A 23,444-nucleotide genomic window follows, 5' to 3' on the forward strand; every position below is an offset into this window, starting at 1 on the left:
TCAAGTATTTTCCCAGTGTGAGTACTACAGTCAATGTGTTGATAGAACTTCGTGAAAGCACTGAGCTAGGCTGAAACACCTGCATTTTGTAGCTGCCTTACTCAAGAAAGCAAAAAAGATACTGTTTGTTTACGACTTTATTAACGCAATTATTATATATATTTTTTACATTGTTTGCAAACTGACGTATTAATGCCAAAATAACATGCAAAACAGGCTAAATAAATAAACACATTTATTTATTTTGCTAAATAGGTGGAGATCAAATGCACATTAGCTAGGTTTCCATCCAACTAGCGACAGATTTTCATGCAAATATCATAAAATCGCGCTTTGTGTTTAAAATAAAGGCTGTGCGTGAGGACGTTGCGTACATAAAAATACCTTTTGCAGTTAAATGTTTAAAAAAAAACAGGCCATCGCATTTTCTACTCTACTGATGGTTTTCTCACGAAAAATGTTGCATTATATAGGGATCAATGATCATGTCACCAGGATAAGACCCTAGATATGCATTTGAAAGGCTCTTCAAACTCATCACCTTACACTTTCACCACCCTGTGAAGTTCATCATCACTTATTTCAGCTGCAGCCTATTAATGCATGCTTTCCTGGCGAGTCGTACTGGGAGGACCACACAATGTCATCGCGTGACTCCCAAGTTTACTTCGATTTGATGGTTATTATATCAATATTTGCGCATAAAAGCATTTCCGCCGACGTTTCTCGCATAATTAATTTTACCCACATAAAGATTCCACCTTGTCTACCATATTTTGTTTTGTTGTCGTTTGGAAAGTTTACCGAGAAGTGTTGTTTCCATCAGGCCTGTCATAAAAAAATATATATCCGACATGTAGGCTGTAACGAATACGCAGGGAAGCAGATGCAGACGGGGAGTTTATTAATAATAATAATCATAATAAACATGACGAAAACACAAAATAGGAGCCATGTACTGAACAATACTGCCTAATGACTGAGGCTACAGAGGGCTATATGGAGGGAGTGTAATCAGGGTGGTGATGAAGGCCAGGTGTGGTTAACGATGGGGAGCAGGCAGTTAGTAGATGGCAACTTCGAGCTCTGGAGGGAAGGAGCAGGTGGAGGCGTGACATAGGCCTACTTTACTTGCTTAAAAAGGTTGGAAACCTGGTTAGTGAAAAATAAAACAACTGGATAAACTACCTCTGAACGATAACGCAATCACCCAAAAGACAGAAGAGAGATAAGCTCATTAATTGAAGTTGTTCAGACATTAAATTCAGTCTTGGGGTGAGACGTTAAACCGATGTCCTAGACATTTTATCTGTCTCATCTATATTTTTTAAGTCACTCTAACAAAAGAGTTGATCTAATATTAAGTCATAATCTAAGTAAGTTAGATCTGTAAACGTTTCATATATATACCATTAGGGGAGCCTAAAGATTATATAATCCATTTGGAATAAAGCAGTCAAATTTAAGGTGAGTGTGTTTGGGGGAAACTGCCCCGCTCCAATGCAAATAAATGGTATCTAAATTAGCATTTTCCAAATCATGTCCAAATCATCTACAATTATTAACTTAATTGAGTTAAACAGTCATTTTTCTGACACTTTAGGATTATTTGGACATGATTTGGCACGAAAATTAGAAGAGACACCTTACATCAAAACCTCATCATAGTGAAGATATTAATAGTGAGATGTGCAATGATTTAATTAATTAAAAGGAGTCAGAGTAAATAAGTATTCTATCAATTAATAATCTGTCCTGTTTGTTGGATTGTCCACATTGTTCAAAGGATGTAGGCCTAACCACCATGGTGCTTTTCACACAATCAGCTCTTTCTGCAGAATCTTTACATGGATATGTGTCAAATTGTATGTACTCCCCCTGTGACCACACCATTAACCCCTCAGAGTGTGTCTTGTAGCTGATCAGTGGTTACATCACCTCTAGAACCTTCAATCAATTCCAATAAAAAAAATGGTCTGGGTTCTGAAATTAGAAACCTCTCAAACACAAAAGGACTGTGATCTGAGTTCATATTTCGCAGAATGTATTTTTTGGGGTGCTCGTAGTTGCTTATGTGTTTTTGACATCAAACATTTGCTGCTACGTGGACTTAGTGCTCGGCATCCTGAGACAGTAAAATGAACCTGCCATGCGAAAACTGCAAAGGATTATTACAGAGAGAAACTAGACAAAAACAAATCCCCCAAATGAAAAAGAGAGGATGGATTCTTAAAGGAGCACCAATCAATGTTCCACTTGCTGATGACATCAGGGGAGGGGGGGTATGTCACAATCTCTGCCAATGCAATTGAGCGGTGGCGAGGAGCTTAGTGGCAAATTAGATGGAAGATTGTCAACATGCCAGGGGAACACAGGGACAACGATCGATCAGGCCAGGAAGGGAATAACTAATTACCCTGGCTGCAAGAGGTTCTGAGGTGCTGTTGGAGCCACAGAGAAACCAGATCACATCCTAGCAATCTCCTACTCCACTTGCTTTAACTCGCTCTTAATATTTCTTACTCCTTTCATTAGGCATAGTCCTTCATGTGTTACGTAAAATACAGACTCTGGCATGTTGAAATGTGATGGCAGAGGTTTATGGATGAGTATGAGAGTGTAGGTGAAAACGGCGCTGGGGGAGAGGTGAGAAAAGAGGTGGGGTTTGGGGATTGAACAGAGGTCATGGGAAAGAAGAGAGAGAGAGAGGGATGAGGAAAGAGAAGACAGAAAAACAATAAGATGCAAAAAAAAATAATTGAAGTGTGTGATGGAAAGGGAGTGGTGTAGAAAGCAAAAGGGGATAATAGAAGCCTGTAATAGTTTGCTACAGGGATCTAGACAAGTGGCAAATCAGACATTCACAACAATTATAGGAAAACCACACAGAAGTAAGTTGCCTTCCCCTCTCCTTCACTCTTCAAGTCTGTAATTACATTCAAACCCAACTACTGAGCATTAAATCAGGCTCAGCTCAGTTCAGCAATTGCTCCACCACACCCTCTGATTTCAACATGAGTGGTGGCTGCATTTGGGTTGGGTACCAGCTCTGAAAGTAGCCACGCTTAGCAAACTACACTATCATCCATCACATGCGACCTTGAAGATGCATGCAAGATAACTGTAGTAGTAGAGAGGCAGGGAAAAAGAGACAGAGCCACGGCAAGTCATCATTAATATGAGAATTGCAAGTTAGGCTTATGTTCAAGAGCCGGCAAAATGGTGCAGCCTGATGTTGACTGTCCCTCTGCTGACCCCGTTTTATGGTGACTTTGACCCCCACAAATATTTTGTTTAGGGGGTAGATCAGCTTTAATATTGCACATAGATTGTAGCTTCCATCATTGTAATTGTCTGCATACCTTCCAATCCCCCATATATTTTTTTGCAAGTATATTTACATACAGTACCGGTCAAAAGTTTGGACACACCTACTAATTCAAGGGTTTTTCTTGATTTTTACTCTTTCTACATTGTAGAACAAAAATCTCTTCCCAACTATTTTGCAATCTATATAGCACGGCTGTCAATGATTTGGTCCTTAAATGAAACTGGTATACTTTTTTATTTACGACAGTTATGGTCTTTAATGCAGGGCCGACGGACAAGTTCCTTACTTTTCCCCCCTTCCACTTTCCTCTTCCATTTTCTGCTGTAATTTTGCAAGTAGTTGTTTGTAATTTTGGGTGAGCAGACATTTCCATGTGTTTCTGTTAGCTGCATGTGTCACATTACCCCACGAGTCCTATTTATGATAGAATTTACGAAGATTATACAGTCTTTTTAAAACATTCTTTAAAAAAAATAACCTTGTTTTTTATCAATTAGCATATTTGAGTTTAACCACAATATTTGTTGTATTATTTTTCTGTATTTTCTGGTGGATTCAATGGAAATTGCAAATATACAGGTTGCCTTTTGTCGTCCTACTCTGACCAAGGTCGGATCAAACGAGTTGATGGTGACTGTGTAAAACAAGTTCACCCAATGCAATTAGTGAGAACAGGGACGTGTGGCTGACTGGACGTATCTAGCTCGGAGGGGGGATTGTAGAGAAGAGCTACAGAAAGACGAAGAGGTGGTTAATTAGGAAAGGGGCTCTGCTTTGTCAGGGATAATGAATGTTGGCAGCCACTGTAGAGGACAGGAGAGAGAAAGCGCTTTACAGACTAAAAGCTATCCCCCTCCCTCAAGAAATAAAGTACATGTCCAACAATATCTTGATCATTGTAGATTATAGCTAGCTATAAGATGGAAGTGGGGGGTTCTACAAAGCACGGCTGTCCATTTTTTGGTCCTTAAATGAAACTGGTATACTTTTCTATTTATGACAGTTATGGTCTTTAATGCAGGGCCGACGGACAAGTTCAATAAATACATTCACGTGACCTCATTAGAGATAATATTAACAGGAACTGAACTCTCAATAAAACCTGTGAAAGCAGGCCAGCCCTCAAGGAGAGCTCAACCTCAGGGGACAACCTCTCCCAGCGTGTGTGTGTTCGCGCAGTAAGGCTCCTGACTCACTCCCCATGATAACTGCCATGAGCTGTTGTTCTTCATAATTCTACAAATCCTTGACCGCATTTCTTTTAATTTTCATTCTCCTGCTGTTCAAAAACTGGTCTCTGATTCTTCTCCCTGCGGTCTCCTCTTTGTCCCGTTTTTTCCCCATGAATTTGGTCTAAGGAATGTGAAGGTACGCTACTCAATTGAAAGTCAAGGACATTCTTTGTAGTAGATGTATGGGTTGTGACAAGTGCGCCCTCTTGTGGAAGTCTAGCACTATGACGGAAAGTTCCACACAAAAAAAAGAGGCAAAAATGTTGTATTTATGTAGCAAATATAATAAAATCATATTTCAATTAAAATCATTATGTGAAAGCTTCTCTTACATAATACTATCTTATACAGTACCTTACTACAATACTGACAAAACAATTTCTACAGAGTCTGGAAATAATCTAGTAGCTCTTTCCATTTCATACACTACTACTAGTCCAGCGTGGCTCAGTTGGTAGAGCATGGTGCTTGTGACACCAGGGTTGTGGGTTGGATTCCCATGGGGGACCAGTATGAAAATGTATGCTCTCACTACTGTAAGTTGCTCTGGTTAAGAGTGTGTGCTAAATGACTAAAATGTACTGTACCGTCATACTGGCCTTGACTTGTGTGATCATGCCACACAAGTGTGTGCACAGACACACAACCGAGGTGACAATGAACATCAATTCAATCAAGTTATGTGTGTCAGATAAATTTGATATGTCCCAACATAAAAAAAAACTACAACTCCAAACTAAGTCTCCTTGGTGTTCACAACCACTACATTTTTACATGTACAGTCTGTGAGTCCACCATTCCTTGGAATCTTGTAGGCCTAGGAGTTAAAGTGCATTGTCATGGTGACCGAAGATGTAGGCACTTATTGACAGATGATTTCTGATAGGTTGGCTGGTAGATTGTGCACATATTGGTCTGTGTCCTATTCTCTTCTGATTTGGTGAAAGTTAGGAAGTTAAAGGAGGATGATTAAGAGTACTGCCGAGTGAATTTCTGGTGGAACTCCTTCACTTTAGCCAGTAAGAGCTTCAGCTTGTCTGTGGGCGGCAGAATGGTCATCCTGGAACAAGGAGGGAGAAAATGAAAGAGAACATCATTAAAGAGCTGTAAAATAAATAGTATACTCCACACCGTGGTAATCTACAACAGCTTGGACTTGATGGATGACAGACGTTACTTATGTTGCACACATTCCTACTTTGGGATGGATGCCCATTTTACACAGAGAGGTTGTGATAACATGTTTGAGTAAACTGCGATGGCCATACCTGAAGTGGTAGGTCCCGTCTTTCTGTCCAAAGCCACTTCCCGGCACCAGACAGATGCCAGTCTCCTCCAACATCTTCATACAGTAGAACATGTCCGGTGCCTGGCCCAGAGCCTGGAGAGAGAAGCAGAAAGGACAGTATTAAAGCAGGCTCAGAAGCATAAGTGAATTACGGTATTGCAGTAGGTTCCGCACGTCCATAGAGTAAGTATTTCACAACCAGATTTTTACAAAAGGGTTTTGTTTCAAATGTCTTGCTTAATGTTTTTAGCCCTCTTTTATTAAAGCCTTTTCTTCGAACGGTTGCTCACAATGTAAAAGAGCGTTGTCATTTTTATCTGTAAACGAAAAGCGCTCTTCAAATGCAATTTATTATTATTATTAAAATAAAATGGAAATTCATTTCCTGAATTTGACTTGTTTCAGTTCCTAACAGCAGAGCAGAAGTAATTTGGGCTGACTAACCTTCGCCTCTTTGATGGCTTTCTGAGGCAGGCTGATGTTGGGGAACGAGTACATGGCTCCCTGGACAGGGTTACAGGTGATCCCAGGTACAGTGTTCAAAATTTCCTCTGTCAACTTTGCCTTCTCTGCCAGCAGACTGAGGGTTGTTGTTCGCTCCTGGACACAGGGAAGACGGTGTGTGCGTGTGTGTTTGTGTGTGTGTGTTTGATTTTGCAAATGGGCCACATACAGTGAGGTCCGAAATTATTAACACCCTTCACAAAGATGAACAAAAATGAATTATTTTATACTGCCAAATACTGATCTACAGTACTAGTCAAAGGTTTGAACACACACACTTATTTTTACTATTTTCTACACTGTGGAATTATAGTGAAGAAATCAAAACTATGAAATAACACATATGGAATCATGTAGTAACCAAAAAAGTGTTAAACACATCACGCCTCTTGCATATATTTATATTTGAGGATCTTCAAAGTAGCCACCCTTCGCCTTGATGACAGCTTTGCACACTCTTTGACGTTCTCTTAACCAGCTTCATGAGGTAGTCACCTGGAATGCATTTCAATTAACAGGTTTGCCTTGTTAAAAGTTGATTTGTGGAATTCCTTTCCTCCTTAACGCATTTGAGCCAATCAATTGTCTTGTGACAACGTAGGGGTGGTAAACAGAAGATAGCCCTATTTGGTAAAAGACCAAGTCCATATTATTGCAAGAACAGGTCAAAGAAGCACAGAGAAACAAAAGCATCATTATTTTAGGACCTTTTTTTCTTTCTTTACCTTTATTTTACTAGGCAAGTCAGTTAAGAACAAATTCTTATTTACAATGACAGCCTACTCCACCCAAACCTGGACGACACTGGGCCAATTGTGCGCCGCCCTATGGGACTCCCAATCACGGCCGGATGTGATTCAGCCTGGATTCAAACCAGGTACTGTAGTGACGCCTCTTGCACTGAGATGCAGTGCCTTGGGCTCCCGAGTGGCGCAGCGGTCTAATGAAGGTCAGTCAATCCGGAACATTTCAAGAACTTTGAAAGTTTCTTCAAATGCAGTCGCAAAAGCGCTATGATGAAACTGGCTCTCATGAGGACCGCCACAGGCAAGGAAGACCCAGAGTTACCTCTGCTGCAGAGGATTAGTTCATTAGAGTTACCAGCCTCAGTAATTGCAGACCAAATAAATGCTTCACAGAGTTCAAGTAATAGACACATCTCAACATCAACTGTTCAGAGGAGACGGCGTGAATCAGGCCTTCATGGTCAAATTGCTGCAAAGAAAACACTACTAAAGGACACCAATAATAAGAAGAGACTTCCTTGGGAAACATAAGATAAGGTCAGATAAGTACAAATTAGATTTTTGGTTCCAACCGTCGTGTCTTTGTGAGACGCTGAGTAGGTGAATGGATGATCTCTGCAAATGTGGTACCCACCATGAAGCATGGAGGAGGTGTGAGGGTGTGGGGATGCTTTGCTGGTGACACTGTCTGTGATTTATTTCCAATTCAAGGCACACTTAGCCAGCATGGCTACCACAACATTCTGCAGCGATACGCCATCCCATCTGGTTTGAGCTAAGTGGGACTATCATTTGTTTTTCAACAGAACAATGACCCAACACACCTCCAGCCTGTGTAAGGGCGATTTGACCAAGAAGGAGAGTGATGGAGTGCTGCATCAAATGACCTGGCCTCCTCAATCACCCTACCTCAACCCAATTGAGATGGTTTGGTATAAGTTGGAATGCAGAGTGAAGGAAAAGCAGCCAACAAGTGCTCAGCATATGTTGGAACTCCTTCAAGACTGTTGGAAAAGCATTCCAGGTGAAGCTGGTTGAGAGAATGCCAAGAGTGTGCAAAGCTATCATCAAGGAAAATGGTGGCATCTTTGAAGAATTTAATTATATATATTTTTTTTATTTAACCTTTAACCTCAAATATAAAAATATATTTCATCTTTGTTTAACACTTTTTGGGTTACTACATGATTCGATGTGTTATTTCATAGTATTGATGTCTATTAAAAAACAGTAAAAATAATGAAAAATACTTGAATGACTAGGTGTCCAAACTTTTGACGGGTACTGTATATTGTATGCAAAAATAATAATACAATTGCCTAGAGAAAGCATAAAGTAATGTTTTTTCCCCCTCAAAAATGAACTCTCATACATTACCAATGCATCACCTTGCGAGGAAAACGGCACTGAGCCTTTTTCTAAAATGTTCTTAGCTCATTCCTCCATACAGAATCCTTCCAGATCCTTGATATCCTTCGTCTGTGCTTAAGGACTGCCCTCTTCAATTCAAACCACAGGTTTTCAATGGGTTTCAAGTCTGGAGACTGAGATGGCTATTGCAAAATGTAAACTTTGTGGCCAATTAACAATGTATTTGTGGATTTTAATGTGTGCTTGGGGATATTGTCTTGCTGTAAGATCCACTTGTGGCCAAGTTTCAGCCTCCTGGCAGAGGCGAACAGGTTTTAGGATAACATGTCCTGGTACTGGGTAAAGTTCATGATGCCGTTGACCATAACAAGGGCCCCAGGACCAGTGGAAGCAAAATAGCCCCAAAATATTCCAGATCGACCACCATATTTTACAGTAGGTATGGGGTTCTTTTGCTCTTATGCAGTCTCATTTTGACACCAAACCCACCACCGTGGCCAAAGAGCTCTATTTTCATGTAATTTGCCCAAAGCACCTGTTCCAATCCAAGTGCCAATGCCATTTAGCAAACTCCAGGCATTTACATTTGTTAGATGACGTGAAAATAGAGCTCTTAGGCCACGCACAGCAGTGGTGGGTTTGGCATCTAAATGAGAATGCACGAGCAGAAAAGAACCCCACACCTACTGTAAACTATGGCGGTCGATCTTTGATGCTATGTGGTTTGAATTGAAGAGGGCAGTCCATAAGCGTGGACGAAGGGTATCAAGGCGGAGGCAACCCTTTTGAAAACAGGGGTGTCAATCATTTTTACCCCTATCTTTTTTGAGAAAAAAAAGTTGAACTTGTTAAACAAAATCTATGTCTCTGAGCAATTGTATTAGTATAAAATAATATAATATTTTTTTTGGAGCACACAATATTGCTCAGAATTTGTTTTATTTATTCATACAGACATTTTTGCTCATCTTTATCAAGGATGTCAATCATTTCGGAACCCCAATGTACTGTATGTTAAATATGTGTCCCTGTCAATGTTAACAGTCGGGTAAGTAATTTTCTATCAAAAAAAATGTCTGTTAAATAACCATATAACCAAACGATTACCTTCATGAAGGTGGTGTAGGAAGGTTCTCCTGGCTGTGGGGAGTTGACCACCAGGTCCATTAGAGCCTGACCAGGGACGGCGGGACACAGTCTGACCGACACCAGCTTAATGAGCTGGGCTTTCACCTCTGGGTCCATGTTGATCACCTCCATGTAACCCCCACGGAAACCACACCTGGGGGAGCAAAAGGGGGAGACCAGTTACAGCACAGTGGTTCTTAAAGCAACACATCACCGTACCATTGCCATATCTATCGGCGATACAGGTTATACTGGTTTAAATGAAACCATATAATGGTTGATATGTCAAGTCAGGTTACTGAGTATTGCTCTTGAGGGTTCTACAGAAAATAATGCAGATTCATACTCAGTCCTCTTGGCCTGCTTGTGTATCGTTTGTGACCGGTTCAGGGTATGAGCATGAAAGAGCAAGAGGGAGAAAATGTCTTACTCTCCCATGTAGCACTTGGAGGTGGAGTGGAAAGACACCAGCTCTACAGTGTTCGAGTACTGTGGTCCCAACTCAAACAGCACCTTCTTAAAGGAATGGAACTGACAACCCTCCGCATACACATTATCCTGGTACACCTGAGGGACAGGAGGGGAGAGAAGGGGATGTTACTGGTATACATAAAAGGTAAGCACAGTTGAAATTGTGTTTGTGAGGAGGATCAGGATGGTATTGGTAAAGGGACAGATCTAAATTTACCAGGGGGAAAGCGGAGGCTGGTCCAACTCAAGCTGTCCTAAAAAAATGCGCCCCCCTTCCTCAAAGGCAATTTTTTTTCACATGACCCTCCCCTTGTACTGTCAAATCTATTTAACAACCTCCCCCCTCATAGGATTAACTCAAAATAATGTTTATGACCACAAATAACTGCGACCCTGTGTATATAAACATGGATATCTACTTTGCTTTTTTGTCACAGTCAATGCCACACAGGGCTACGGGCCAGAAGGCTAACGGTTCGCCGACCACCACACAGGAGCTCACTCTCCCAACTTGTTTCATTACTTTACGATCAGAGCCGGTTGCAGATAATTATCAGCGGGGGGGGGGGGGGTCAGATTTTAACATTTTGATGCCATATTTATAATTATATAAAATATATGCAACACATTTTCCACCAATAGGTTTCTGTGCCAATGCACCACACAACCAATAAACAAAACATACAGGCACTTCAATATCATGGTTTGCATTTTCAACACTACAATAAATATGTCAATGTCTATGACTATGTCTATCACGGCAAACAGAAAACACATCCCTCCATATCTTGTAGGCTTGCCCAAGGCTTGGCAATCTCTGAATGTCAATAAACTTTTGACTGTTTTGTAACGGATGCCTCTTTCCATTCATCAAATTGGAATGATTGATTTATTTTATTTGTCAGTTAAAATACATGCACACATACATACATATGTATATATATAAACACAGTACTAGGCAAAGGTTAGTGAAGACATCAAAACTATGAAATAACACATATGGAATCATGTAGTAACCCAAAAAAATATATTTTATATTTTACATTCTTCAAAGTAGCCACCCTTTGAACAATCTTGGAATTATCTCAACCAGCTTCACCTGGAATGCATTTCAATAAACAGGGGTGCCTTGTTAAAAGTTCATTTGTGGAATTTCTTTCCTCCTTAATTCATTTGAGCCAATCAGTTGTGTTTTGACAAGGTATAGGTGGTATACAGAAGAGCCCTATTTGGTAAAAGACCAAGTATATATTATGGCAAGAACAGCTCAAATAAGGAAAGAGAAATTACAGTCCATCATTACTTTAAGACATGACGGTCAGTCAATCTGGAAAATTTCTTTAAGTGCGGTCTCAAAAACCATCAAGCGCTATGATGAAACTGTCTCTCATGAGGACTGGCACAGGAAAGGAAGACCCAGAGTTACCTCTGCTGCAGAGGATTGGTTCATTAGAGTTACCAGCCTTAGAAATTGCAGACCAAATAAATGCTTCACAGAGTTCAAGTAACAGACTCATCTCAACATCAACTGTTCAGAGGAGACCGTGTGAATCAGGCTTTCATGGTCTTATTGCTGCAAAGAAACCACTACTAAAAAACACCAATAATAAGAAGAGACTTGCTTGGACCAAGAAACACAAGCAATGGACATTAGACCGGTGGAAATCTATCCTTTCGTCTGATGAGTCCAAATTCGAGAATTTTGGTGTCTTTGTGAAATGCTGAGTAGGTGAACGGATAATCTCCGCATGTGTGGTTCCCACCGTGAATTATGGAGGAGTTGGTGTGGTGGTGTGGGTGTGCTTTGCTGGTGACACTGTCAGTGATTTATTTAGAATTCAAGGCACACTTATCCAGCATGGCTACCACAGCATTCTGCAGCGATGCCACATGAATTACATATGTGTTATTTCATAGTTTTGATGTCTTCACTATTATTCTACAATGTAGAATATTGTAAAAATAATGTAAAACCCTTGAATTAGTCGGTGTGTCCAAACATTTTGACTGGTACTGTATGTATTATGTTAATAAATTAAATAATGTCTAGGCTTTTTGGAAAATGTTGACATTACAGTATACAGACATAGCCTACAAATGTGAACAGTCTGTTCTACCATTAAACTTCGCTTCAGATCGCATAAGGCAAATAGACTATCTATTTAATAGTAAAGTGGGTCCAATCAAAATGCACACTTCTAATTATTTTTCGAACGCAACAATAAAAATGTATTCATTTTCGCACTTCTCACTAACAGCATATGATTGCATCTCGTTATTATATTTAGCAACAGATTTTTTGTTTGTTATAAGTCATCATATATTCCCTATTTGCAGAAAGCTCCTAGGCAACTTTTTGACTTCTTGCAAAGCAATACTTTAACCATTAGAAACTGTGCGTATGCATGGTCTAAAGTTGGCGGGACGATAAGCACATTCTTACATCAAGTTCAGTTTTTAGAAAAGCCAACTTTTCCGTGACAACTGGCACACGCATGTTTCGGGGCATATTTTATGGGTACTCAACCTTTATAAACGAGGGCCCAGTTCTTGACCTTGCCTGATTAGTTTACCTCATCAGCCATCAGGAAGAGATGCTCCTTAGCAGCGAATCGGATCACATCCTCAATGCACTGTCTACTCTGGACCTGACCTATTACAGAGGAGGAGAGGGAAAGGTTCAGATTCATATTGGCAGAACTGGACATTTTGGTTTATGTCTAAGTGGGATCTCTGTCCTCTGGCGCCGTCTAGTGACATGACTGGGAGGACTGTGAAATCCCTATGTCAACCTGTACATGACGCATCATGAATTCCGTATGTGTTAAGCTTCAGCTACTTACCAGTGGGGTTTCCAGGGTTGATGATGCAGAGGACTTTGGGGTTGCAGTGCTTCCTGGCCTCCGCTAGGGAGCGCTCCAGCTCACTGAGGTCCATGCTCCAGCACTTCTCCTCGTTCAGGTAGTAGTTGACCTGCACAGCACCCAGCTCAGCCAGAGCAGCCGAGTACAGAGGGTACTGAGGGATGGAGATCATCACCCCTGTCTTCGACGCACCCTCACCACACACCAACAGCTTCAGCATAGTCTGGGAGAGAGAGGGGAGCAAAGGAGGACCGATGGGTGCATCTCAAGTCTAGAGTCCTCAACGCTCTCCTCCTGCCCTCCCCTTTATCTGCAGTGAGAAGTTTACTTGAAAAATCGAATTGTTTGATTTTTGATTTTTTACCACGATGCCGTCGCTGGCGCCGCTGGTGAGGTAGACGTTGTCTGGGTCACAGGGCACGCCCCCGTCCCGACGCTCGATGTAGCGAGCTACGTCCTGCCGCACACAGTCTATACCCTGACTGGCACTGTACGCACCTGAGAGAGAGGGAGAGAGACTCAATACACTGCGACTCTCCAGGATCGGGGTTTGCCACCCTAGACTGCGAAAGGTCATTCATTGCTTATGCAGACACTAACAGACTGACACAGGCTTATTGGCTAAAATATCCCCTTTGTGTATTTTATCTTAACTTACATCCTTCCAATACACAATCAATCAAATATCTGAACAACATACCCAAACTACTCCCCCCACAAGCCTGCAGAATGCGGCGCGCTCTGCTTTTGGCATCCTCTGGAAACATATTGTCCTTCAAGAGTTCCGGGTAGGAGCAGAGTGCCAAGACCTTGAGGAGGAAGAGAGGACAGCGAGAGCTAGGTGAGGAACAGACAGGAGTTGATGCAGGATAATGTACACAAATCAGCATGAAACGGTGCATGAATCTGCATGAAAATGTCACAACGTGATTTTGCCATAGACAGAACGGTTTCAAATGACAAAGGAGAATGAAAGACACCCTGTAATCAAAAAGAGAGTTGTTTTAGATAAATGGTTTGGAACATAGGGGATAAAAGCAGACCTGGCGGAAGAAGGTGATTGGCTGCTGGCCCATGGCATGGGCGTCACCGATATTGGCCTTGATGACCTCAGTGAAGGGCTTCTTCACTCCCTGCAGGACAGAGAAACAAGACACAAAACAATGAGAGAGGCAGAGAGAGGATGAAACAATTAGGGCAAGGAAGAAAGAGAGGGATGAATACAATGTGTTCTTGGGAAACACTCTTTTCACGCCACTTCGATTCCCTGTTCTTGGGAAACACTCTTCACGCCATTTCGATACCGAAGTGACTTTTTCAGTGAAGGTTAGGGGAACTTGCGCAGCAGGTTAGGAGACTGAGGTTGAGGTTAGGAAAATGGTTAGGGATATCAAAAGGGCTCTTTGTATCGAAGTGGTGTGAAAAGAGTGTGTCCCATGCGTTCTTGGGTCACAGGGATGTGCAAGGGAGTCCAATACTTTACTTTATTCTTTATAAACTCATAATTAACCATGTATAACTACTTATCTGAGCGTGTCCCTCTAAAGTAAGACATGAGTATGAGGTCACTTCCTGCTGGAATATGAGGTCACGTCTAAAGTTAACCCAATACCGGGCCGAAAAATGAATGGAAGTGAATGGGGCAGTTCCACATTAAAGGTTTACAGATAATTCCACATGTAACTTTTTTTTATTTTCTGAGCTTTCTTATATCTCTCAGATATTGGACAGACACTTGAAAAAATACTTCTATTATTTTTACACTGTTTTTCCACGTATGAATCTGTTATTCAATGCGTTTCTATAAGTTAATAGGCCAAATTCAATATTTCATCAAATCATTTTTATATAGATATTTTTTTTATACCTACATGGGTCCTAAAATTCAAAATAAAATAGCTAAACGATCCTTGGTATGACCATCGTAAAACAATTCCAGATGTAAGTTTAGTGGAAACCCAGCTCCGAGCCCTGAGACCTTTAAATAGACAACCCTTAAAGCCAAACAGCTCTTCATAATTTCCTTTGCCATGTGTTTTTACTTAAACTCTCAAGCACAAAATCAGGTATAGTCTTTGCCAGGAGAAATGACTTGGCAGCCTGCATTGGTTTAATATGTGCTTTCCTCATCCCTTGCTTTTAGGTCTTAAAATGTAGGACATCACAGGAGACCTTTTGGCAGGCCGTCGTTGTCCTTAATTGACTTGCCTGGTTAAATAAAGACGAAATTAAATAATACCACAAGAAAAAGATAAAACACATGAGTGACAGAATCCAATTTGAGCTTTTCCAATGTTAGGATTTCCAACTGTACACACTTACCTACAAACACATCATATGCGTCTGTGTTTGGGAGCAGAGTGGAGGAAGTCAAAACAAGAAGTTGTTCAGCCCAACTACTGTATATTTTAACATATTAAAGGAGAGAAAATGCTGTCTGGAAAGCAAAAAGAAACACAGTCCCATGCTGGCTACTGCCTGGAAGGCTTGTCAAGTGTTATATCAGCTAGTTTCCAGCTGTAGAAACAGACGACAAGTGTAAAGTAGGTGTCAAATGCGGTGTAAAAAAACAGACTGCAAAACAGAACTGGTCATGGAGAATAGGAAAAAATTATTCATTTGGGGAGGTTGTCAAGGAATGGTGATGAAATGATGTTCTTATAGGCCAATGGTAACACTAGCTGTCTGTTCCCTTTTCTCTGTCCTTAGGCTCCTCAGTGAGTGTCCAGATGCTTGGTATTTGACAACATGGACAGCGGATCAGTGGCCACAAGTGGAACTCATTCAAACCCAGTGGGAAGCAAAGCAGCCCTGCTGTTGTTCTACCCACCAGAGACTTTATCCAATCTAATTGGGCCAGCTGGACCAGCAATGACCACCAAAGTTCACAACAGAAAATAAACCTCCTACACTCCCATTGGTCACCAGACAGAGGTGTCTCTCAGTTCAGACCAATCACAAACAGCAGGGGAGTGACACCCACTGAATACAAAGGACCTCCTCACATTCCATTCTTACTGAGAGTAGAGAGCAGTTTACATTTTACTGCAACGAGATATGGATGTTGCAACAACCAAAAAAAATCAACAGTTCCCAAGTGACGAGAGTACGTTTTATTAAAATAAAAGTGCACAAAAAATAACTACAAAAATCAGTCCCCCTCTTTTTCTGGGAACTTTAAAAGTATTTTTAAGTGTTTTAAATGCTACTAATCAGGTGTTTTATCTCAGGGAGTCTTTTTACGTTGTCACATAAAGACCACATAGCAGGCCCCTTGTTGAAAAACCTTCACTGATTAGGCCATGTGGCTCTTGTCAGAGTACTTACTGCCTGTTGCATGTTCTTCATAAGATGTTTGAGACTAGCCTACAGTTGATTTTGCCCACTCTCTCTCTACCTTACCCAGTTCTCTAGTTTTTTTTTGTTTTTTTTTGCTCTTTCTGCATGTGTAAGTTTATTTGCCTCTTTTTCTGTCTCTGGTAAGTAGCATTCTAATTGTTCCGGCAAAACAAATTCAAAGTCTGGCAAAAGAAAGTTACATCATCATGGCTACTAGTTTACTCTTCAAAATTAGCGAAGTAGCAGAGGCAGGAGATGAAACGTGATGTTTTTCATTCATTAAAAGAAAGTCACAGTGTGCCATGCTACTCAGCAATCCTCCTGCAGTCTCCATGGAGACCACTGAGGCGGTAGAATGTATCTCCATGGGCCTCTAGCCTGGTCCTAGAGCTGTTATTGGGTTGAAGTTGTTTTGCTCACATTCTACTTAGTGTTTTTTCTCTTCCTGCTAGGCTAAGAGGGGAATTAACTAATGACGACAATTTAAGTCGTATCAGATTTCAGGAAATTAACTTTATCTGCACCTGAAACATTACAGTTCATCTGAGCCCTCAAAATAGGCATGTGTGTTAGTAGGAGAAAATAGAGAGGGGTTGAAACGGGGATAGAGAGGGAGTGGAGAAAAAAAGAATGTATTTTGTGTGAAAGTGGGTGTTCCTTCCTTACCTTTTTTTAAAGCAAGCAAGTGAATGTAGGCTTTGTGCCCTGTTTTCACAAAGAAATCTAACACCCATCAGAGCTCAGTATGAAAATCAGGTTAGACTTGGAATAGCCTACAGCTAGTTCACCTGATACAGCACAGATTAACAAGTTTCATGTTTTCAACCTTTTTGGAGGTTCCCCTAAATAACATAACAGACTTGTTTTCATATTAAAAAAAAAAAAATTTAAAAAAAAATTATACCTTTATTTAACGAGGCAAGTCAGTTAAAGAACAAATTCTTATTAACAATGACGGCCTACCCTGGCCAAACACGGATGAAGTTGGGACAATTGTGTGCCGCCCTATTGGACTCCCAATCACGTCCGGATGTGATACAGCATGGATTTACAGGTGCTCAATATGATATAAGGACGTAATAACTTCTTATTAAACCCCTGATGTAGACTACTGAAAGACAAAAATCAACCATATCCAATTGTATTTGTCACATTCGCCGAATACAACAGGTGTAGTAGGCCTTACCGTGAAATGCTTACTTACAAGCCCTTAACCAACAATGCAGTTCAAGAAATAGAGTTAATTAAAACAAATATTGACTAAATAAAATGGAGTAAAAAATGTAATAAAAAGTAACACAATAAAATGACAATAACGAGGCCATATACAGGGGGCACCGGGACCGAGGCAATGTTCGGGGGTACAGGTTAGCCGAGGAAATTTGTATATGTATGTATGTATATATATATATATATATATATATATATATATATATATATATATATATATATATATATATATATAGGTAGGGGTAAAGTGACTATGCATAGAGAATAAAGAAAATGTGGGCCTTCCTCTGACACCCTGCCAGGTATAGAGGTCCTGGATGGCAGGAAGCTTGGCCCCAATGATGTACTGGGCCTTACACACTACCCTCTGTAGCGCCTTACGGTCGGATGCCGAGCAGTTGCCATACCAGGCATGCAACCGATCAGGATGATCTCGATGGTGCAGCTGTAGAACTTTTTTAGGATCTGGGGCCCCATGCCAAATCTTTTCAGTCACCTGAGGGGGAAAAGGTGTTGTCGTGCCCTCTTCACGACTGTCTTGGTGTGTTTGGACCATGATAGTTTCCGCATCACCAACAAACTAAGGAACTTGAAACTCTCGACCCGCTCCACTACAGCCCCGTCTATGTTAATGGGGGCCTGGTCGACCCGCCTTTTCCTGTAGTCCACGATCAGCTCCTTTGTCTTGCTCACATTGTGGGAGAGGTTGTTGTCCTGGCACCACACTGCCAGTTCTCTGACCTCCTCCCTATATCATCGTTGTCGGTGATCGTTCACTGTTGAGTCATCAGCAAACTTAATGATGCAGTTGGAGTCATGCTTGGCCACACAGTCGTGGGTGAACAGGGAGTACAGGAGGGGACTAAGCACGCACCCCTGAGGGGCCCCAGTGTTGAGGATCAGCATGGCAGATGTGTTGTTGCCTACCCTTACCACCTGGGGCCGGCTCTTCAGGAAGTCTAGGATCCAGTTGCAGAGGGAGGTGTTTAGTCCCAGGTTCATTAGCTTAGTGATGAGCTTTGTGGGCACTATGGTGTTGAACATTGAGCTGTAGTCGATGAACAGCATTCTCACATAGGTGTTTATTTTGTCCAGGTGGGATTATGGAGTACAATTGAGATTGTGTCATCTGTGGATCTGTTGGGGCGGTATTCAAATTAGAGTGGGTCTAGGGTTTCCGGGATAATTGTGTTGATGTGAGCAAGGACCAGCCTTTCAAAGCACTTCATGGCTAACAACGTGAGTGCTATGGGGCGATAGTCATTTAGGGTGGTTACCATCACTTTCTTGGGCACAGGGACTATTGTGGTCTGCTTAAAGCATGTAGGTATTACAGACTCAGAGGTTGAAAATGTCAGTGAAGACACTTGCCAGTTGGTCCGTGCATGCTCCGAGTACATGTCTTAGGCCGTCTGGGCCCTGTGGCCTTGTGAATGTTGACCTGTTAAGGTCTTTCTCACATCGGCTACGGAGAGTGCGATCACACAGTCATCCGGAACAGCTGGTGCTCTCATGCATGCTTCATTGTTGCTTGCCTCGAAGCGAGCATAAAATACATTTAGCTCGTCTGGTAGACTTGCGTCACTGGGTAGCTCACGGCTGGTTTCCCTTTGTAGTCCATATTAGTTTGCAAGCCCTGCCACATATGACAACGCTTTGCCTGTTTGATGGTTTGTCTGAGGGTATAGCAGGATTTCTTATAAGCGTCCGGATTAGTGTCCCGCTCCTTGAAAGTGGCAGCTCTAGCCTTTAGCTTGGTGCAGATGTTGCCTGTAATCCATGGCTTCTGGTTGGGATATGTATGTATGGTCACTGTGGGGACGACGTCATCGATGCACTTATTGATGAAGCCGGTGACTGAGGTGGTATACTCCTCAATGACATTGGATGAATCACGGAACATATTCCAGTCTGTGCTAGTGAAACAGTCCTGTAGCATAGCAGCCGCGTCATCTGACCACTTCCGTATTGAGCGAGTCACTGGTACTCCTGCTACCTCCTGCTGTAGTTTTTGCTTGTTAGCAGGAATCAGGAGGATAGAATTATGGTCAGATTTGCCAAATGGAGGGTGAGGGAGAGCTTTGTATGCATTTCTGTGTGTGGAGTAAAGGTGGTCTATAGTTTTTTTCCCTCTGGTTGCACATGTAACAGGCTGGTCGAAATGAGGTAAAACGGATTTAAATTTGCCTGCATTAAAGTCCCCGGCAACTAGGAGCGCCGCTTCTAGATGAACATTTTCTTGTTTGCTTATGGTTTTATACAGCTCGTTGAGTACCAGCATCGGTTTGTGGTGGTGAGTAGACAGCTACGAATAATATAGATGAAAACTCTCTTGGTAAATAGTGTGGTCTACAGCTTATCATGAGGAACTCTACCTCAGGCGAACAATACCTTGAGACATCTTTAATATTAGACATTGCGCACCAGCTGTATAAAGGCACCCTTAACTCCGCCCCCTGTATTTCCGTCTTTTCTTCATCCGAATGACAGGGATTTGGTTCTGGTCTCGGGAAAGCACTATATCTTTTGCGTTGGACTCATTAAAGAAAACGTCTTCGTCCAGTTCGAGGTGAGTAGCCGCTGTTCTGATGTCCAGAAGCTATTTTCAGTCATAAGAGACAGTAGCAGCAACATTATGTACAAAATAAGTTAAACAATGCGAAAAACTAACAAAATAGCACAGTTAGTTAGAAGCCCGTAAAACGGCAGCCCCGGCGCCATTACCGGTAATAACCAACATTCCCCAACCCAGGTTGGCTCTTGGTTGGCTGGGGTGTTTGAGGATGACTCGGAACAAATAGTAGAGAGAAAATCCATGAATCCAAATTGTATTTGGGTAAAGCCCCAGAACCATCTGGTAAAGGTCACTGTAGTCATTACTATGATAGTCCCTCCACACCCTGCCGCAGCCAAAAAGCGACCTTTTCACCTCTTTCTCACACACACAGATACACATTGCTCGTCTTCCTGGAAAGAGCCACTCGGAGGGTCTGCTTTACACACCTGACTGAACTCAGTAAACTATGCTCTCTGGGTTTCCATGACAACCCTTGAAATTAAGTGAGGGGACGGGGATGGTGCAGGTAAGGGTTACACTGAGGGCACGTACATAAAAACCAACTGGAAAATAACATTGACCTAAGAGGACTAAGTCTGACCAAAGTGTTTGACAATGTGGACAATATCAATAGATGTAGATTGATCTTGAGAAAAACACAAATATTGCATTGTGTGCATGTGTACATTGTTGAAAAATGTACGGTATGATTGTAAAAATACATGTCAGTAGGCTACATCAAAATATCAACAACCTACCTCTTCACTCTTGAGTGGGCTGTTAAATCTAGAAACACCACTCCACTAACTAGCAGCTGTAACATGATGACCAGCGAGTACCAACAATTTCACATGACAAATGTCGTACGACTGGAGGGGGGCTGGCGACTCTAGGAGTGATGAGTTATTGCTTTTAAGAGAGTTAAAGGAGACAGTGGCATTGGTCTGGGGGAAAGTGAGGATTTGACCCCTGATAGATTTTATACTGTACGCCATTGTGAGCTCAGAAGTTTAAATAGAGCTGTTGTAAAAACAGACAACAGACTGAACTGAAGTAAATCTCTCAGTTTGCTGTTTGACTTGTGGACTTTGACTTTGATCTTCCTCAACTCCAATGAAAACGGATACTGTATAACCGAGAACAAACAGTGACAAGGGAGAGCGAGTCAGAGGGAGTGAAAGAAAGAGAGATTGGGGAGAGCGTAATCTTCAACAACATAACAAATAAGGTCTTGCCTCATCATTGGTGAACAAATAACTACACAGGTGTCATAAGCAATCAGCGCTGTAGTGTTTTAACAGTAATTTGATTTCCGACGAGGGGTCAATCTGCTTGTGGGTGACACACTGGGTGTGTGAGCAAATGCACTCAAAAAGCATATATTTTGGTGAGCATTTAGGCTAGAGGGCAAAAGGCAGAGCAAGCAAAGAAGGGCATGACAAATGCTTCTCAAGCCATTGGAAACCAGTTATTTCCGACATTTTAGGGGGGGGGGGGGTTCAAATACTTCTAGCAATTTTAACACAGAAATGGATTAGCCTAACCCGCCACAGTTCTTAATCTTAGCCTATCTATTTATTTTTAAATCACCCAAGTTTGGTAGCAGACAGCAAACATGTTTGATACAGGGATAGACTGTTTTAACATGCATTTCTGATTGGATATAGCATTTGATTACTGAATTGTCAGCCTCAATTTACTTCAGAGTTGCTTTATTCTTTGTGGGAGCTAATCAGGAACATTTCTGGGAAATCTTTAGCTGGGGACATGTCACCAAAATCGTCTGGTCACCCTATATCACACAAGCCTATGGGCCTAGGCTGCATGTCACTGCTGTAGTTGCAGATCCAGAAAAACGGAGCCATTGAGGCCACCTGAAACTTGTTTAAAAGTCAGACTGTTGCAATTAGTCTAGGTGAGACAGACAGCGCATGTCAGTGAGAGATTGCTTTCGCACTTTGCAAACTGCTGTATATTTCAGATTGAGAGAAACAAATTATGTGCACAATTTAAAAACAAATGGCAAAAAAATAGAAAATAATGATTTAAGAAAGTTACATTTTATTGTTAAGCATACCTCTCTCAGCTCCTTCTCGATCTGCACCGCGCGCTGCACAATGGGTCCGCGCACGGCATACTCCACATTCTTCACATTGGGGTTCATGGTGTCGATGGTCAAAATCTTGTTCTGGGAGAACACTGCATTCTCGGTCATTTTCTCTTGGACAAGTCCACGCGGCGGTTCACTGACTCCTGAAAGTGCTCTACTCTGGGAAGAGAAAGGTGACAGCGGAGAGGGGATCATCACTGAGCGGACACCAGAGGTGAGGTGCCCCGCGGGGTATTGTGCCCCATTGCCGAAAAAACGGTAATTTCCTCTGGATATAACGCGCAAACTTTTGGATGACAACATTTGCCCTATGCGCGAAGCAGACATGTCACACACAATATTATATCTCGTTACGTTAGTTGTGAAGCGCTGCGACCACCCCCACGCTCAATGAATGCACACAGACAGACAACTGTGTGTTGTCCAACTGGCAAACTTTTAAATATTTTTTTAAAGCCGGCCAGACCTTTGTACCTTACAATTTCCACAACCCTGTTATTCACAGACTGGGGCACTATTTTCAACCTGAAATGTATGTCTTCTGCACAGTACATATATTGTAACATTACTCCCCCATGTGAGTTTTATCCAACCTCCATCCCCTCATTTCCCCATTACGCACCGATAAATTGTCCGCCAGGATAAGATCTCCAGTTTCCGAAACGACAGACACAAGCGACACGCCTATGCGAGGAGATCTGGGGCAGCTTCAAACTTTCACCCTTTCCGTGCAACTCCTTCTCTTTCGATGGTCAACACACACCCGGCGGCGCGCTCTAACCTATTGGGTGGAGACTACAGACCTGGTTATTCTGTAGAAATTGAGCGCAACTCCTCCTATTTGGACACGAGCCCAGTTCTCTCACTGTTGGAGCAGTGTACAGTATTTGCACGAAATGTGCACGGCGCTCGACTAGATACTTTTTAAGGGCGCTCCACTCTAAGCTAGTTCAGTTTTTGGTGTGAATGACTGAGGTTGATGTCGCTTTATCACTCCCGTTTATACCATATTTACAGTGGTGTAAAGTACTTAAGTAAAAATACTTTAATGGACTACTATAGTAGTTTTTTTGGGTATCTGTACTTTGCTTTACTATTTAAATTTGTGACAACTTTTACTTCACTACATCCGTAAAGAAAAGATTGTACTTTTACTCCATACATTTTCTCTGACAACCCAATGTACTCCTTACAATTTAAATGCTTAGTAGACGAGTAAAACTGTGAAATTCACACACTTATCAAGAGAACAAGTGGTCATCCCTACTTCACT

General features: G+C 41.8%; 1 protein-coding gene across 3 annotated transcripts; it reads right to left on the minus strand.

Moving 5' to 3' along the window:
• Nucleotides 1-4,813: 4,813 nt before the first annotated feature.
• On the minus strand, nt 4,814-22,961 carry LOC139376205 (alanine aminotransferase 2-like). Of its 3 annotated transcripts, none has more exons than XM_071118501.1 (12): nt 22,794-22,961; nt 22,139-22,330; nt 13,979-14,068; nt 13,636-13,744; nt 13,300-13,433; nt 12,915-13,158; nt 12,645-12,724; nt 10,031-10,167; nt 9,580-9,754; nt 6,296-6,451; nt 5,832-5,944; nt 4,814-5,623 (listed from the first exon to the last, which is right to left on the minus strand). In XM_071118501.1, exons 2-12 carry the CDS (start codon nt 22,274-22,276, stop codon nt 5,533-5,535), a joined length of 1,467 nt encoding a protein of 488 aa, XP_070974602.1. In that variant the 5' UTR covers nt 22,277-22,330; nt 22,794-22,961; the 3' UTR covers nt 4,814-5,532. The 3 variants fall into 3 exon arrangements, with proteins under 3 accessions (XP_070974602.1, XP_070974603.1, XP_070974601.1); XM_071118502.1 differs by having other exon boundaries at nt 22,139-22,325; nt 22,794-22,957; XM_071118500.1 differs by lacking the exon at nt 22,794-22,961 and having other exon boundaries at nt 22,139-22,696.
• Between the last annotated feature and the right edge of the window lie 483 nt (nt 22,962-23,444).

The sequence above is a fragment of the Oncorhynchus clarkii genome, chromosome 20, assembly GCF_045791955.1.
Source record: "Oncorhynchus clarkii lewisi isolate Uvic-CL-2024 chromosome 20, UVic_Ocla_1.0, whole genome shotgun sequence".
NCBI classification, from domain to species: Eukaryota; Metazoa; Chordata; class Actinopteri; order Salmoniformes; family Salmonidae; genus Oncorhynchus; species Oncorhynchus clarkii.

Coding starts and splice junctions, on each gene's coding strand:
- LOC139376205 (XM_071118500.1), bottom strand. CDS start 22,498: ATGTCTGCTTCGCGCATAGGGCAAATGTTGTCATCCAAAAGTTTGCGC. Junction 12,725..12,914: donor CAACCCTGGAAACCCCACTG/GTAAGTAGCTGA, acceptor CCTCTGTAATAG/GTCAGGTCCAGAGTAGACAG. Junction 5,624..5,831: donor GACGGGACCTACCACTTCAG/GTATGGCCATCG, acceptor TCCTTGTTCCAG/GATGACCATTCTGCCGCCCA.